This window comes from Mesocricetus auratus, unplaced genomic scaffold, assembly GCF_017639785.1.
Source record: "Mesocricetus auratus isolate SY011 unplaced genomic scaffold, BCM_Maur_2.0 Super-Scaffold_100021, whole genome shotgun sequence".
Lineage (NCBI taxonomy): Eukaryota > Metazoa > Chordata > Mammalia > Rodentia > Cricetidae > Mesocricetus > Mesocricetus auratus.
In genome coordinates this window covers 17,973,668-17,990,067 of record NW_024429202.1, presented here as the reverse complement: position 1 = coordinate 17,990,067, position 16,400 = coordinate 17,973,668, and the positions used below count along the sequence as shown (strand labels likewise).

The following is a 16,400-nucleotide window of genomic DNA, read 5'->3' as shown; positions in this document are numbered from 1 at the left end:
GCATATCTTGCTCTGTGTTACCTCTTGAGAGTGCATTGCAAAAACCTCAGACTTTAGGAAATACTTTTCTAGATGGCAATATATTTTATGTAAATTCAAAAAGGTCAACTGAAGTTAACTTCTTTAAGGATTTAATTTCTTAAACAAAATCTGTTACTTTAGTATAATAAAATTTGGAGAGAACTAAGGCAAAATTTTGTATTTATGTGGAGGTGTGTGTATAATAATTGAAGAGATTATGAAATTGAGAGGAGTTGGGGGCATACAAAACGAATTGGGGGAAGGGTATGGGATAGAAATCATAAATGCAGTACTCATAATCTCAAAAACTGATAAATGTAAAAATGTAAATAGTAGTAAACTATGCATTAATGTATATGTAGATATACATAAGTAGTATGTTTATATCCCATAATATAACATATATTATGCATATTTTATCAGTATATATTATATATTAATAGTATATGTTAATATTTATATATAATAAATGTGAAAATTGTAAACATTCTTTACAGTTGATGTCTTCCTCATAAGGACATGAGATTTTTTTAAAGGGTAAATTAATTTATGCTGAATTTTTTATTTTGGTTATTCTAATTTGGAATTAATTTGAAAACATTGCTATTTCAAATGTTTGGGTATAGGATTATTTAGTTAATCAAGAAAATTCTAATTGGGGGTAAGGGTTAGAAGTCTCAAAAGAGATGAAGAAATGGGAGAACATACACAAAACTGTGTAAGTTGTAGATTCCTAGCAAATTACTGTGTGAAAGGCCAGAATGGAATGTGCTAGAAACAACAAACCCAGTATGTTTATTATAGTGTTACTGTATTCAGCAGAAATAGCTCTTTGTTCATGTTAGGTATAATTTGTTTGGGGGGAGAAGTAAATTTCACACTTAATAGATTAAAATTTGTTACAATTAAAAATATTTTAGTAATTCAAGGAATTACTTGTACCTAAATTTTCTTAGATTCTAAACAACTCCCTGTGAGAACTAGAAGTTCTGGTCGTGGTTAGTATTACAGAGTAATTCTAAGAAAGATTATGGATGCCAGAATCAATAGGCAGTAGAGTCAATGACAAATGGAAAACCGGTATTTGAAGCAAACCTTATGCATTTAGATGGATCTAGATGATAGAATTAAATGTCAAAGTATTGCATCTGGTTGATGTGTTTTGTTGAAAATTGCATGTGATTGGCATAACTTCTTTTTCTATAAATCATCTTAGACTAAACTTCATAGAACATTCTCTACTTCTACTTCTTGACTGGTAGGAGGGAGTAGAACGAGCATGAGAAATAAACTACCAAAAGATTTAGCAGTAGCTCATGAATACTTTTCCTACTCTAGAAGACCTTAAGTGACTCCTGACTGCTACTTGTATCACATTCCTGCCAAGAGTACCCTTTCTGTCCCTAATCAATCTTGATTGACAGTAATTATAAATCTTGTTAGGGGTCTTACGATCCAGTCGTGGGAATAGCATAGCCAGTGTGCCATTCAACCCTTCTGGACCTTTCAGACCAATATATGTCCTGAAAATTGTAGCAGAAGCTACATTTCGTGACAGTAAGGATGTGAGCTCTTAAGTGCTGAGCAATTTCTTCAGTCCCTCTGATAGATGTTTTTGTCCAAATACAAGCAAATAGCTAAAAGATCAGTTAGTTTGAAAGTACTCACATTCCTTCCTCTTTCTCAGATTTTCTCTTTCCACTACCTTCTTCCTGGTTCATATGTCTGTAGGTAAATGTTCTTTTGATAAAATTTATAGGTTGAAAACATGTCAGCAGCATTTGTGGGTTTTGTTACAGCATAAGAGGACAGGGATTTATTAAATTGAAGTGAGTATCAAGCATGAATAAAGAAGCTCAGGTTTCTAGAAGAAAATTTAGGGAGGTCTAGTTATTTGAGTGTTGATCTAGTCAAATAGGTAGATAGGTAGGCTGTTGATTTAGACATGCCACTCAGATAGGGAAACAATGTAAGTATTAAAATGCAGAGACTAGCTTCCTTTTATGCCTGCAGGAAAAACTCACTTTTTTCAGAAATAAAATTCTATTATAACAACCCAATATCAAACACATTAAAGAACAGCACTTTAAAAATAATTTAAGAAAATAAGTAACTGTAGGCAATTCATACCATGTCTCTAATTATTTGCTATAATGGTAACTGATTAATCTCAACAGCCATGAGTAGAAAATTCATCATCAGATTTTATGGATTATGAAAGCTTTAAGTTCATTCAGCATTTCAAGCTTCCATTTTGCTTGCTCCCATTTGAATAGCTTCATTCTGTCAAGGAAAGATTGAAATTACTTGCCTGAATATTTGTGCTGTGAACTCAGGAGACAGGCATGGTGCTTGCTTTAGCAGCTGTCTTTTACTTTGTAATATTAGCAACAATAAGATGAGGTTGAATAAAAGCTCACTTATTCAAAAAGTACAATAAGAGCTCTCAAAGGTACTCGTTTACCCAAGTAAGTGAAAATGTAACTAGGTAGAAAGATATAAATTAATGTAAATACCAAGCTTCCACAACTGAAGAATGTCTAAAAGCAGGGTCATGGGTGTGTAAAAAACAGCTGATCGGCAAAATGCAAATAGTCACTTGAACAAGAAAATAGGTCACTAAATCAAGAAGTTAGATGGTAATTTATTCAAATACACTATGAAATGTCTGCTATGTTTAACAGACCAGTGCTTGGTCCAAAATAAAAGGATTCTTGACCTCATGGGGATAGCATGTTGAAAAGTTGTTTCTGATTCAGAGTAGTAAAATGAGTGTATGTTTGCTTTGACCTATTTCTAAGCCATTTTTGTGAATGTAGAATTGTAAAAAGAATAACAGAAGAGTAGAATTGAGTGCTGGTCACCAAAGCTGACTACCTTGGTTTGACCATTAAACACGAGTTAACATGCTACTACACCATACCCACAAGGGTGCAGGATTAAAGTGCTAATTTAAAAACAAATTTTAGAAAAAAAATATATAACAACTCTGTCCATTTGTGACGAATCTTCCCCACCCCAAATTGTAGGGAATTTTGAGACCTGTAAAAGACATCTATGATGTTCTTTTTAATTCTTTTTAACGATGGTGAAAGGGCTGGTATTTTCCCCATTTTTTTCTCTAAGGATAATGCAAACAGAGTGTTTTGGTTTCTAGCTTGCATGCTTAAAAGTTTCATTTAGATTTTCTGCTAGGTCTCACTTGTCTAACCATGAATGAAGGAAGGGAGAAATGAGCTATCATAAGAGCTTGGAGCATATCTCTTTGAGATTCGTTTTAGATTGCTAAGGAACTCTTGATAGTATTTGTAGCTGTGGTGTGCATGTTGTGGCAGAGAGGCTGACTTTTTCTTTTTTTGAAACAACTCTCACTGAACCAAAAACTCCCCAACCAGCAAGTTCTCAGCATCTTCCTGTCTCTGTCTCCCACCAAACTGTGCTTATAGGTGACTACCACATGCCTGGTTTTTATGAAGAAGGTAGGGAATCCAAAATCGAGTCCTCATACTTGCATAAAGCGCTTTGCCCATGAACTGGCTTCCCAGTTTCCTAGATATCTATTTTGACTTAGTCAGAGTCCTGATGTCAAGAATTGTGAGAATCTTAACATTTGACTCTGTGCATTGTTAAAAATTCTTTTTTTGTGTGTGCTTCTTTGTATTTTTAAATGTCTTGTGAGCACAGAGGGTTGGAAAGCCAATTACAGACTTTTAAAAAATGTTCATGGACAAGTTTAGAAGCTAAAAGTCTTAGTTTGAAGCATAAAGTAAACCTTATACTGTCTAGTCCGATTATGAGAATGCCTCCTGCTGATACAAAGGTCAGATAAGTTTACATATATCTGCTGGTAAAGATTGGCACGTGTGATAGTCACTTGGCTTAGTCTCCCTATCACTCCAATGGGACTTGAAGTGAGATGACTAATATATAGCTAGTGTCTGTGCCGGGAATTAAAATCTTTTGTCTTGTGTCTTCTTCCAGTATCTGGGAAACTGTAGCAGATTAGCTCGTTAGCTTATGAGTGGAATAATTTCTCAGAAGAACACAAGAATATGTTGTCCAGAAAGTCAAATTAAGAAGTGTTCAAGACTGAGACAAATTGTAACTCTGGCAGATGCTGACAAGTAAATAAGATTTGAGAATTTTTCCATTGGATTTAATAGTGTAGAATTCATTGGTCTTGATGTGCAGTTACATGGGTCAGAGACTAGCTGGAACGTAAATTAATTCTTGCTGTGTAAAAATTTGCCACCCAACTTAGTTTTAAACACCACATTATCACAGCTTATGTGTATCAGGAATTTAGCCCCATGCCTCTAGTTCAGAATCTCTCATGAGTTAAACTCAATTGCTTTTGCTGTGTTTACACAAATTACACCATTACTTTTACTGTATTCACAAACATTAACCCTGATAATGTTGTGGTATGGACACCAGGAAGTGAGAATCAGTGGACCACCTAAAATTCTAGCTATAACAAAAAATAGACTGAATAGAGAAGGGGAGGATATGAATTAAATAAATATACTAAGTGCCAAAGACTTGAGCTGTTTGCTAAAAAAGGAAACAAATAATAAATTGCGTAGAATCTTCTGCAGGTAGATATAGTAGTGGAGCTTATAGAAATTCTCTGATGGATTATTATTGTTGTTGTTATGTCATTAAATAAGAACCCAAAATTATCAGAAACTGAAGGCAAGGATTGGAGAGAGAAAATAAATTGTGAAGTGTAGTCACCTAGAAATGTGAATAACAAACAGGGTTAGAAGTCGGCATGATTGCTAGGTAGCACTAATAAACCACTTGAGATAAGTGGTCATGACATAGCCAGTCCAAATAGTTGTATACTGTTGCCCAGGCACATAGGACTTGTGGGTATAAGTATGGATTAGGCAAAGAGCCAGATTTAGCAAAATTGAGATATACAAGCCAGTATATTAAAGCAAGAGTAGTTTATAGCCACATATAAACACACACATATCATTCGTGTGTGTGTGTGTAAAATGGGATGCTTAGTGATTAGTTGGTTGGTTGGTTTTGTGTTTTGAGACAGTCTCACTGAGATGTTCAAGCTAAACTGAATTGTCAGTCCTTTTACTTCAGTTTTGAGAGTCATTGGGGTTCTTGGCACATGTTACTGCTCCTGGATTCTCTTACAGGCTGTGTGTATGTAAAAGGGTGTGATAATGATGAAACAGAATTTAAAATGTGGTAAGAAGGAAAGTGGGCACTTGGAAGAAAGTGGAGAGACCAAAAGAGGCCCAAGACTCATAGAATTACTCCTAAATGGCTCAGAGGATTGTTAGACCTTGTTATCTGAGGAAGTAAGCTGGGAAGTGTAGTTATAACAGGAAGTTGATTAAAATCTACATTGCAGAGGAGTTGCAGTCAAAAGTAATATAAAATTGTAGGAAATGCCCATAGGAAAGAGTAGCTAAGGAAGGCTGTGGGTCAGGAACACACAAGGGGGAAAGCACCTAGAAAGCTGAGGTGCAGGGTTCACCTTAGTGCTATTCACAAGGAATAATATTTAAGTAGTTTTGGAGGGAATGATTCTGAATTAAGAAGTCAAATATTTAAGAAATTAGGTTCTTTGTGACTGTAAGAATGAGTGGGTGGTCAGTGGCGTGCAGTAGTCTAATGATGGGAAACTCAATGTTGTTAATATTGGTGATTTTAAAGGGAGACGGTGTCTAAAAGCATCATAAGGAACATAGATGCCCCAGTCCTGGTGCCAAAGTGTAGGAAGGGGCTGGAGAGATGGCTCAGTTTGTTAGGTACATACCGTGGAAGCACTCCAGCATCCACATAAAAAGGTGGGTGTAGCAGCACTTGCCTGTAATTCTAGCACAAGGGAGAAAGACAAGAGAATCCCTAGAGTTCACTGGTAAGCCAGTCTAGCTGAATTTGTGAGCCCTAAGTTCAATGGGAGGCCCCGTCTCAAAAAATAAGATAGAAAGTTATTGAGAAAGATACCTAAGAGCAACGTCTAGCCTCCATATACACTCCTAATCCTAACCCCCACATACATGTTCACAACAAATCAAAGGATCATACAGGAGAGAAAATAGCCCATTTGAAAACAAAATCCTCAGGAAGAGCAATAGGAAAAGCCTTTGCTTCTAGAGGCAACAAATTCTAATTAGTGTTATCTGAGTGCTTTACATAGAACCTACATTGTATTGAAAATTAATTCCTTCATCTTAGTTCTTCTCTAAATCATTCAGAATGGAATTTTTGAGCTATTGGTTTTCCTTTAAATGTATATTCTGAAATATCTCAAACTTACAGAAAAGTTGTATATACATTGTAAAACTCACTTTAAAAACTATTTTATTTGCAAGCATGTCACATGCCACAGCCCGATGTGGTGGTCAGAGGGACAACTTGCAGGAGCTGATCTCTTCCCTCCACTTGGAGATCCAGGGATAGAACTCAAGTTGTCAGGCTTGTGTGGCAAGAGCTTTGATGTGTTGAGCCATCTTGCCAGCCCAAGACCATTTCTTGTGAATGTGAGGGACTCGTCAGGGTGTGCATATAACTTCCCTTGCAGGAAGCTTATTCCTGTGATCCATTGCTTTTTCTCTTTTGGTCACCCTTCACATGTCCCAATCTGTCACTCTCCCTTCTTCTTTCTGGATGCATTCTTTGCCCTGCTGGGTTTCCCTTTATATCAGGTCACTCCCCTAATGTGAACACCCCAGTCCTCACCTTGCTGAAAGGTTTATGCCAAGAGGTCATTTCAGAATGTCCTCACTGTCCTTTGACCAAAGTAGCGTGCTAAGCTGCACCTGCTTGCTTTCTCTCCATCACTTACCCATATGAAGTCTTTCTTGAGCTATCTGAACTCTACACTGTTTCTCTCATATATTAATATTTCTGAGGGCAAACCAGATTTCATAGGTTAGGAAGCAGCCCTCCTTCAGATAGCAGTCACAAGTTCAATGGCCAGCAGCAGCCTCCACTTTTTCTAACCAATTGAGTTCAAATTTGGAGCTCCAACTATTTGCTAATTTTGGTAATTCACTAGAAGAATTTAATCCATTAAAGAAAGTGCATACTTAGTATAGCTTTATTATTCTAACTACAGTGTCCCATCAGAGCCAGTCAAAAGAAGAAATGTAGGCTGGCAAGATGGCTCACTGGCTCAAGGATCTCACACACATAAGGGTAAACACACAGACTCACTAAGTAAGTAACTTTTAGAAACTTTTGAGAGATAAGTAGGACTGAATATGTAAAGTCCCATATGTAAGCCTCCATTGTTTTCTTCCTGTAAAACCAAGATGCATTGCCACTACTCACATGCCCAACCCATGTAATTAAGAATTTACAATACTATAAGTCAGGGAACTGAAGCCGCAGTTCTGTGTTCAGAGTTATTATCGAAGTGTTATTAGGTACATACAGTTGATTGAATTATCCCCCAACATAATTTCAAGTCCCCAATCCTCTTCCTCTTCCCCTGCCTAAATAGTAACTTACTTCCTGTGGCTGGAAGCCAGCTCTCTAATAATCACACGGTTTGTCTTCATGGTGGTGTGGCAGCCCCATCCTGGGTCCTTGCCTTAAGAAAAGAAATCTGAGATTGCAGAAAATTTGTAGTCTTCTATCCCAGTAACAAAAGCTAAAATCCAGCTGTATCTCTTTTTACTTCAGCTGTGGAAATCTAAGTTGCACCTTTTCTGTGTTTAACAGATCAGTGTTCACTCTAAGATATATAGAATTTCCTCACTTATCTTTCAAGTAGAGAAAATTCTATACAGGAATTTTCATAATAATTATGAAATTATACTTTTAGTCATTTATCAGAAATGGTAATGACAATGGGGTGATATCAAATTATAGTACTTTAGCATAGTATGTAATTACTTGTACTATTTGTTTTTTCCCTCTCAGTTGTATGTCTCTTCTGTTTTAGGTATGACATTAGCCTTTCCAGCTTCAGTTCATGATGCTCTGGTTTGCAGTAAAACATTTCAGATCCTATATAAAAATGAGGAAGTTGTTTTAAATGATGTCATGATCTTCAAAGTTAAAATGTTGTTGGATGAAAGAAAGGTAATCATCTCTTTATTTCTACCTACTTACTGTGGGACTTCAGTGCCTACTTGTAACATAAATATTAAGCATCTAATAAATTTCTCTTTAGATTGAAGAAACGCTTGAAGAAATAAATTTTCAGTTGTCCTTGGATCTGCATTTCACAGATGGAGACTATTCGTAAGTAGACTGACTGTTCAGAGAACTAAACACCTGTAGATACTCATGGCTTTATTTGTTATGTGTCCCCATTTTCTTTTTTTGGAACCTCCACTTCATTCTTGCCTATTTTAAAGTGCTTGTATTTAAGTCTATTGAGAAGGTTGGGACTACTCTTCCATATCCATGCTCCAGGTAGTGAAATCAGACAAGGTGAGAAATTACGGACTTCTTCCCTAGACTCTAAAAATTGCACAGTTGGGCTAGAGAGATAGCTCAGAGGTTAAGAACAGGGGCTGCAGCCGGGTAGTGGTGGTGCACGCCTTTAATCCCAGCACTCGGGAGGCAGAGGCCGGCGGATCTCTGTAAGTTCGAGGCTGGGCTGGACCGACAGCCTCCAAAACAATACAGAGAAACCCTGTCTCATAAAAATCAAAAAAAAAAAAAATACTTCTTGACTGTGTAATACCAAGCAGTCACATTACTGAAAGGTCTGCTTTAAGTGTCCTCTTTATTATCATTGCAGGATAATACTAATACATAGTAACTACTGCACCTCTTTATACTTTTTAAAACCAAGTCATAGGGCTGGGCATTGGTGGCACATGCCTTTAATCCTAACACACAGGCAGAGGCAGGTGAATTTCTGTGAGTTGAAGGCCAGCTTGGTCTACGAGTGAGTTGCAGGACAGACTCCAAGGCAATACAGAGATACAGAGAAACCCTGTCTTGGAAAAACAAAACAAAACAAAAACCAAGTCATAATGATTCCTAAGTAGAATAAGCTGAAGTTAATAGGGTAATTCACTAGCTATAGGTAGTTACAATGTATGCATGGGTTTTTATCTGGATATAATTTTCATGACTTTTTTTCCTAGGTTTTTGTATGTGTGAATATGACAGACTACATAATGTATATAATGTATCTTTACTGTCTAGGAAGTGGTTTGTTTATGAGATGGGTCTCACCTAAGCATTTAGAAATGTTCAGGGTCTCTAAGCAACACTTGAAATTTTGTGCAGTAAAAATAATTTGACATACTTTGGGGGATTTATTATAGTAGGGTTTGATCTTATAAGAAATAGAGTCCTCCCTGAAGTAAAATTTAAGATGGATGTTAATTATGGCTGCCTCATTAATTTGATGCTTGCAAATTACTCTCATTGTAAGCATAAATAATTAAGCCTTTAAGAATAATTTTAGCTGAGTGTTGGTGATGCATGCCTTTAATCCCAGTACTTGGGAGGCAGAGGCAGGCGGATCTCTGTAAGTTCGAGGCCAGCCTAGTCTACAAGAGCTAGTTCCAGGACAGCCTCCAAAGTCACAGAGAAACCCTATCTTGAAAAACAAAAAACAAATATATGTATGTATGTATGTATGTATATGTATGTATGTATATATGTATATGTATAAATTTTAAATGATTTACTAAACAGTAGCTCTTATTAAATATTTCATAATTACTTGAGAATTTATCGCTTTTTTATAGGGCAGATGATCTGAACGCCTTACAACTAATAAGTAGTCGAACATTGAAGCTGCACTATAGCCTCTATAGAGGACTTCACCATCATGTGAATGTTATGTTTGATTATTTCCACCTTTCTGTTGTGTCCGTTACAGTCCATGCATCATTAGTTGCACTACACCAGCCACTAATAAGGTAAATTTAACTAAGATTTTACTACTTACTGATATCTTTCTGTTTTATACTGAAAATATACTCTGACAAAGTAACTGAAATAGTAAAGAATTTTTAAGTACATAATTATTGATATATTTTCATTTTATGTTAATATAATTACTACTGATATAATTAATTATAAATAACAATAAATTATAAATGATTAATAATAAATAAGTATAAGTAATTGTAAATAATTAATAATCAATAATATTAATTAATATTGTTATATTATATATGGACCATTGTATTATATACATGGGACCATTAGTAGCAATAATGTTTGTATTATAGAAGTATGGAGTAAATGAAGTGTTTTTTTAATATATATAATTCAGTTAATTGGCTAAGTAAAAGAATATAATACAGAAATAGTCATGCAGCATTGTTTAGTCTCTACCTAATTTAATGTTTAATTTATTTTAATTTTTGGGTATGCTGTACTGTTAACTTGTTCTGTGTAAGAGAATGTGAACATATTCTTAGTGTTCTTTATCTCTTTCTTGGATCCTCTATTTCTTCTTTTTAACTGTCATGCAAAAGTCATTGCTTCTTAAGGTTTTAAACAATTTTATGAATTTGTACTAACATTTTTATATTATGATATAATACTCTTAATTTGAAATTGTGTTATATTGGGATTCAGAGATGGCTTGTGGGTCAAGAGCACATAATAATCTTCCAGAGGACTTATTCCCAGAACCTTCATCAGGTGACTCATAACCACCTGTAACTACAGCTCCAAGGGAATCTGAGACCTCTGGGAGTACCTGCACTCATGTGCACATACCTGCTCCTACACATACATATAATTAAAATAAATGAAAATAAATCCTTAAATAGATGTAATATATTAGGTAATACAATCATTGGGTAACTGTTTTTTCTAACTACTTCCATGGGGAGAAAAATTATGTTTCATTAGTATAATATATAATTATGCTGTATGAGTCATAAAAATAATAATCTTTAGTAATGTAGGCAGTAGATGGAACTCTCAAATCTGTACATCATCTAATAATACCTCATAGATTTGTTCTCTGAACTGTCTACAATTTCTAACACAAATCTGATTATAACAGCTGTTATGGGTGATACTTAAGCAGTGTGTGTGTGACATAAAACACACATGTGCACACACACACACACACACACACACAATCTGACTTACCAGCTTAGTAGGTGAGTTGTAGAATTGCCCTCAGAATTTGCTGGAGGCTGGTATTTGTAAGATCCTTGGTTCAGTTTCTAGTTTCTCAAAAAGAGAGATGCAATCTCAAGTATCTAGCCTTAGAGTCTTTACTTTTTATAAATTATAATTTTTTTTTTTTTTTTGGTTTTTCAATACAGGGTTTCTCTGTGGCTTTGGAGGCTGACCTGGAACTAGCTCTTGTAGACCCGGTTGGCCTCCAACTCACAGAGATCCGCCTGCCTCTAGCTCCAGAGTTCTGGGATTAAAGGGGTGCACCACCACCGCCTGGCTAAATTCTAATTATTAAAAGGAAATTTAAAAATGCTGTAGAGCTTAGAATCCTACACATCCCTTGCACTTGATTTTTGTGGTATTTTCTTTTGTAAATATCCTACATGAGAATGGACGGCTAAGAGTAATAATGTGCGGCCTGTTTCTCCAGCTTTCCTCGCCCTGTGAAGAACACCTGGTTAAATAGGACTGCACCAGCACAAAGCAAAGATTCAGCGATTCCCACTCTGGAAAGTGTAGTCTTTGGTGTGAACTACACAAAACAGTTGTCGCCAGATGTAAGCATTGAATATGCGTATTACCTTTTTCATATTTGCTCCCTATTTTAAAAGAAATGTTTTGAGTTTTTTTATCTGTAAGTGAATGTAGTTTCCTTGATGAAGTCTTTGAGTTCAGTAACTTAAGGATCTAGTTAAGTAGAATCATAACCAACTGGTTAGTTTAAGTATGTATTATGAACATCAGCTTCTTACTTCAAAATGTTACCAGGGTTAGTGAGTACAGATCATTGATGGCCAGTGATAGTGTCCTTTGTAAACCTGTTATTGTCACCCATTGTTTGTTTGGTAAAACTGTTAGGAACATCCAAAAAAGCCTTTTAAGAATGGCAGACTTGAGAGTGGGCTCAGAGTAGCACGAGCATGCCCATTATTAGGAGAGAAGAAATATGTGTAACGATTGTGAAAGCAGTGTCTCCAAAACAGTTGTAATGGGAACCTCATCATAACACAGTCACAATCCTATTAGTATGTCTGTACAAACCCATAATGGCTGAAATTGTTATGGTCACATTTTATATTTAAATCACTTAGATGAGCAACAAAATACTGATGAATTTCTTACATGTTTTTGGATAACTAACAATAAGTTGGTTGGTTGGGTTTTTTTTTCTTATTTTTCTCAAGGTTTCAAGTGTAATGCATCTGGATTTTTCTTACTAACATTTTAATATTCCAAATGTGTTCTCTTTAGGGTTGTAGCTTCCTCATTGCAGAATCCTTCCTACATCATGCCTATCATTTTCATTATACACTTTGTGCTACTTTGCTGCTAGCCTTCAAGGGATTGCACAGCTACTTCATTACGGTAACAGAAGAGATTCCCTCTTGTCAGAAACTAGAACTGGGTATGTTAAAGTGGCCGGACCTCTCCTAGTGTCTCTCTCCACCCCTCTCACTAGTGACCAGCTTTGCTGCAGCTTGCCTCTGTTGCGCGTCACTGTTCTCTCTTGGTTCTGTCGCTTTCTACCTTTGATAACCGCTTTTGATTTAAAACTTTCTTAGAATGTGGAGGAATAACTGTTTTGTGCTAAAATGAAGTGAACCTTTAAGTAGATTTTTAAAATAACAAGTTGTATGTCGGTACTCTGTTCCTATTAGAGTGTGTGAGAAAGCCTGGGGAAGGTAAGTGAAGCCCACAGTTGAGCATCCTAAGTGGTACGGACACTTAGACTGTAAGTTACACCAGGGCTTGCTTTCTTTCTGTAAGAAACATTAACATTGCTCAGTATTTGAACAGTTCAGAATTACTTAAATCAAGCTCCAGGGTTTTTTTTAGATGTTTCATGGGCAGTTTATCATTCATTCATTTATTCATTTATTTAGTTTTTCAAGACAGGGCCTTTCTGTGTAGCCCTGGCTGTCCTGAAATTCACTCTGTAGACCAGGTTGGCCACGAACCCTCAGAGATTCCCTTGCCTCTGCCTCCCAAATGCTGGGATTAAAGGCATGCTCCAGCACTGCCTGGCATCATGGCAAGTTTATAAGCTTCAATTTTCAAGGATCAGCTCATAAAAAGCTCATTGAATTATCTTGACAGAATGAGTTCTTTTTACAATTATTTCAGCAAGTTAAGAATTTTTTATTTTTATTTATTTATTTTGTTGTTGTTGTTGTTGGTTTTTTTTTTTTTTTTTTTTCGAGACAGGGTTTCTCTGTGTAGCATGGAGCCTATCCTGGCTCTGTACACCAGGCTGGCCTCAAACTCACAGAGACCCTCCTACCTCTGCCTCCCAAGTGCTGGGATTAAAGGCATGCGCCACCAATACCTGGCTGAATTTTTGAAATTTTGCTTAGCCACTATTCCTGTTATATTTCTTTGTACCTCAAGGGTTTAAGTATTTTAACAGTACCAATACATTCTCTAAAATGATAACTATTATCTTAAATATTTTTGGATTTGAGACTAGTTGAAGGTTTTGTTTTTAAATTATGTGTTTGAGGTTATAAAACATTGCAAGGGGGCTGAAGAGATGGCTCGGTGATTAAGAGCACTGGCTGTTCCTCCTCAGGATCCAGGTTCAATTCCCAGCACCCACCACATGGCTCATAACTATCTATAATTCTAGTCCCAGGGAATCCATTGTCCTTTTCTGGTCCCCGAAGGCACTGTACATATGTACTGCAAATACATGAATGTAGGCAAAACATCCATGCACAAAAAATGAAAATAAGGGAAAATTTCAAGAGCATTATAAGAAATTGAAAGGCTTTGTAGCCTCACTTCAGTTCATTTATGAGAAAATACTAGGTAGGGTACTACTCCGTAGCAGGCCATAGTCCAGAGGATTTGGTGAATGGTGTTATTCATCAGTTCAGTTAACTCTTTTTTCACTCGACAAAACAGCGGTCACTAAGTGAACTGTTGATTTGATTCTGTAACTTCAAGGGATAACAAACACAAGAGGAAAATATGCTTCCTTAGTTAGGTACAAAGGTACACTGACCATATATTCTTCCTCAAAACAAAAATAGTAGTGTGCAAAGGGAAGCCTTTGACATTGTTCTCTCAAATGCCCTTTTGTTCTTGCTGCTTCAAGTATTTAGATTGTCTCTCTGTATGAAGCTCCTGCCTCAGACAGAAGTAATGTTCTCGTCAGAAAATGAAAGCATCTTTTATAAAGTAGAGCTAATTCGGTCCATCTCTTATTTCCAACTAAAGCAAAACAATGTCCTAAATATGGTAACTTGGGTCTCAAAATATTTTTGAATGGAAATTATAAATTTGGTTAGGATTAATGACCAGACCACAAAATCTAAAACCATAGTATTGATGCCAGAAGGGAGGATTTTTGAAAAGCAGCGGCCTAAAATGTAAAGGTGGGCTAGATGTGTGACTCTGCTGAGTACTGGAGTGCTTGTAGTATGTGTGAGGCACTCAGGTGCATCCTCTGTACCACCATAAAATTAAAAATTGAACTTAAAAACTATGATGATGGCATTTTCACAAGACAAAGTATTTTAATAGTGTCTGTGGGAAGTCCACAACTAGAATTAAGAGAGGCTTTTTTATTTTTTTGGCATGTATGCTTAAGAGTCTGCGTCTGAAAGTATGTCTTTTACCTTGGATCTATAAACCCCAGCTGGTTTATAGATTCTCCAGGTAAAATTGAAGGAAATCAATTGTGTATGTCAAGTCAGAAAATTAAGAGTAAGAACACTCAAAAGCCAAAGGTACAATTGCATTGGCAATGACACTTCTTAGGGTGATTTCATTGGACTTTAACATAGCTACTATGCCAGGCACAGTGCTCGGTGCAGATGAAAGGACAAACAGCATCTTAGATAACTCCTATCCCTTCTCTCTCCCCCCAGCAGCAGTGGTAACAGACAACCTTGTTGCTAGCGTGGACAAGAGAAATTCACACAGCAATACACAGCATCTTCTGATTTTGATAGATGACATGGGCCCTTGAAGAATCAGTGTGAAGATGGTTGTCAGCATATAGTGTTCAAATAGATTTAACGTATCGTATTTACAGATAGAAATACACAGGAGCCACATTTTAAATGCGGAAAAAGTATTTCTCAGATAAAAAACATGTTTGTTGGCAAAATGTCTAACTGGTAACCAAACAAATACATTTTTCTTATCAAATAGCTTAGTGCTAGCACTATTTTTATTTTATTAGTCTAACTTCAACTTAATAGTTCATTTAGTTATAGTATTCTCAAATTTCTTATGTTATATAACTTTGGGCTTACAGGTATATTTTATAAAATTGTACATTTAAAAAAGCTCTTATAAATTTAGGAGTTAGTTATTAAATGAGTATGAGCATTATTCCAAATGACTTTCTTTAAAATATTAGAAAACAAAATTCTAAAGCAAGTCCACACTTTACTTTTAGAAATAAAATTATTAGAGAATAAGATTATTAGTATATTGCTGGGCTATGGTGGTACACATCTTTAATCCCAGCACTTGGGAGGCAGAGGCAGGTGGATCTTTCTAAGTTCAAGGCCAGCCTGGTCTACAGAACAAATTCCAAGAACGCCAGAGCTACACATAGAAAACCTGTGTTGAAAATTTTTAAAGAGAAAAAAAGTACTGCTGAGAATATATTTATTCAGTGAATTAACTGGTAAAATAACACAATATGTCTTTTATTGTGTTATTTGAAAAATACAGCCTGTCAGTGCAGCATATGATAGTTTCCTAGGGATTTCTTTAAAGTTAGGTTTCATCTTCAATGAATATTTATTAGTATATACTGTGTATTCTTAAACTTTACTATTTATGTTTTCTTTTCTTTTAATTGTAGATTACAGTTTATTCTTGAGTATATCCTCTAGAGGAATATCTAAAAATACTATTAAGTATTTAAAATAAAATTTTTCATTTCACATTCTGAGATTATCATTATTATTTTTCTAGTAAAATTGAATTTTGGACACTAATATATTTCCATGGTATATAATGTACTATTTATTAGACATCATTATGATCACTAGTTTTAATAAGAGAATGTAAAATAGCTCCTGATTAGAGAATATATTATATTTTTTCTATCACTTAACATTTTCTTGACATTTCAAATAAATATGGAGTTAAAATTCTTAAGCACCATGCTTTGAAAAAACTAATGTAAACTCTTCCCTCTTTTAAAATAATACTTTGAATTCCTTTCTGCTCTTTTGCCCTCTTCTTTTTTCCTAGATAAATGATGTACATTGTGTGTTGAGAACATATCATTAAATATTGGTTGGATTCAAAGAGCTCCACTGTAA

The 16,400-nt window shown here is 35.6% G+C and overlaps 1 protein-coding gene across 7 annotated transcripts in view; it reads left to right on the top strand.

Moving 5' to 3' along the window:
• Fam135a (family with sequence similarity 135 member A) overlaps positions 1-16,400 on the top strand; it is a 77,961-nt gene that overhangs the window by 27,259 nt on the left and 34,302 nt on the right. For all 7 annotated transcript variants that reach the window (XR_005870059.1, XM_040729188.1, XM_040729191.1 and 4 more), the window contains 5 exons: positions 7,943-8,082; positions 8,174-8,244; positions 9,714-9,887; positions 11,543-11,669; positions 12,364-12,517. Coding sequence is in view for 6 of the 7 variants with exons in the window: in XM_040729188.1 (XP_040585122.1) it covers positions 7,943-8,082; positions 8,174-8,244; positions 9,714-9,887; positions 11,543-11,669; positions 12,364-12,517 (666 nt within the window). In the remaining variant the exon portion in view is untranslated. The remainder of the gene's footprint in view (positions 1-7,942; positions 8,083-8,173; positions 8,245-9,713; positions 9,888-11,542; positions 11,670-12,363; positions 12,518-16,400) is intronic.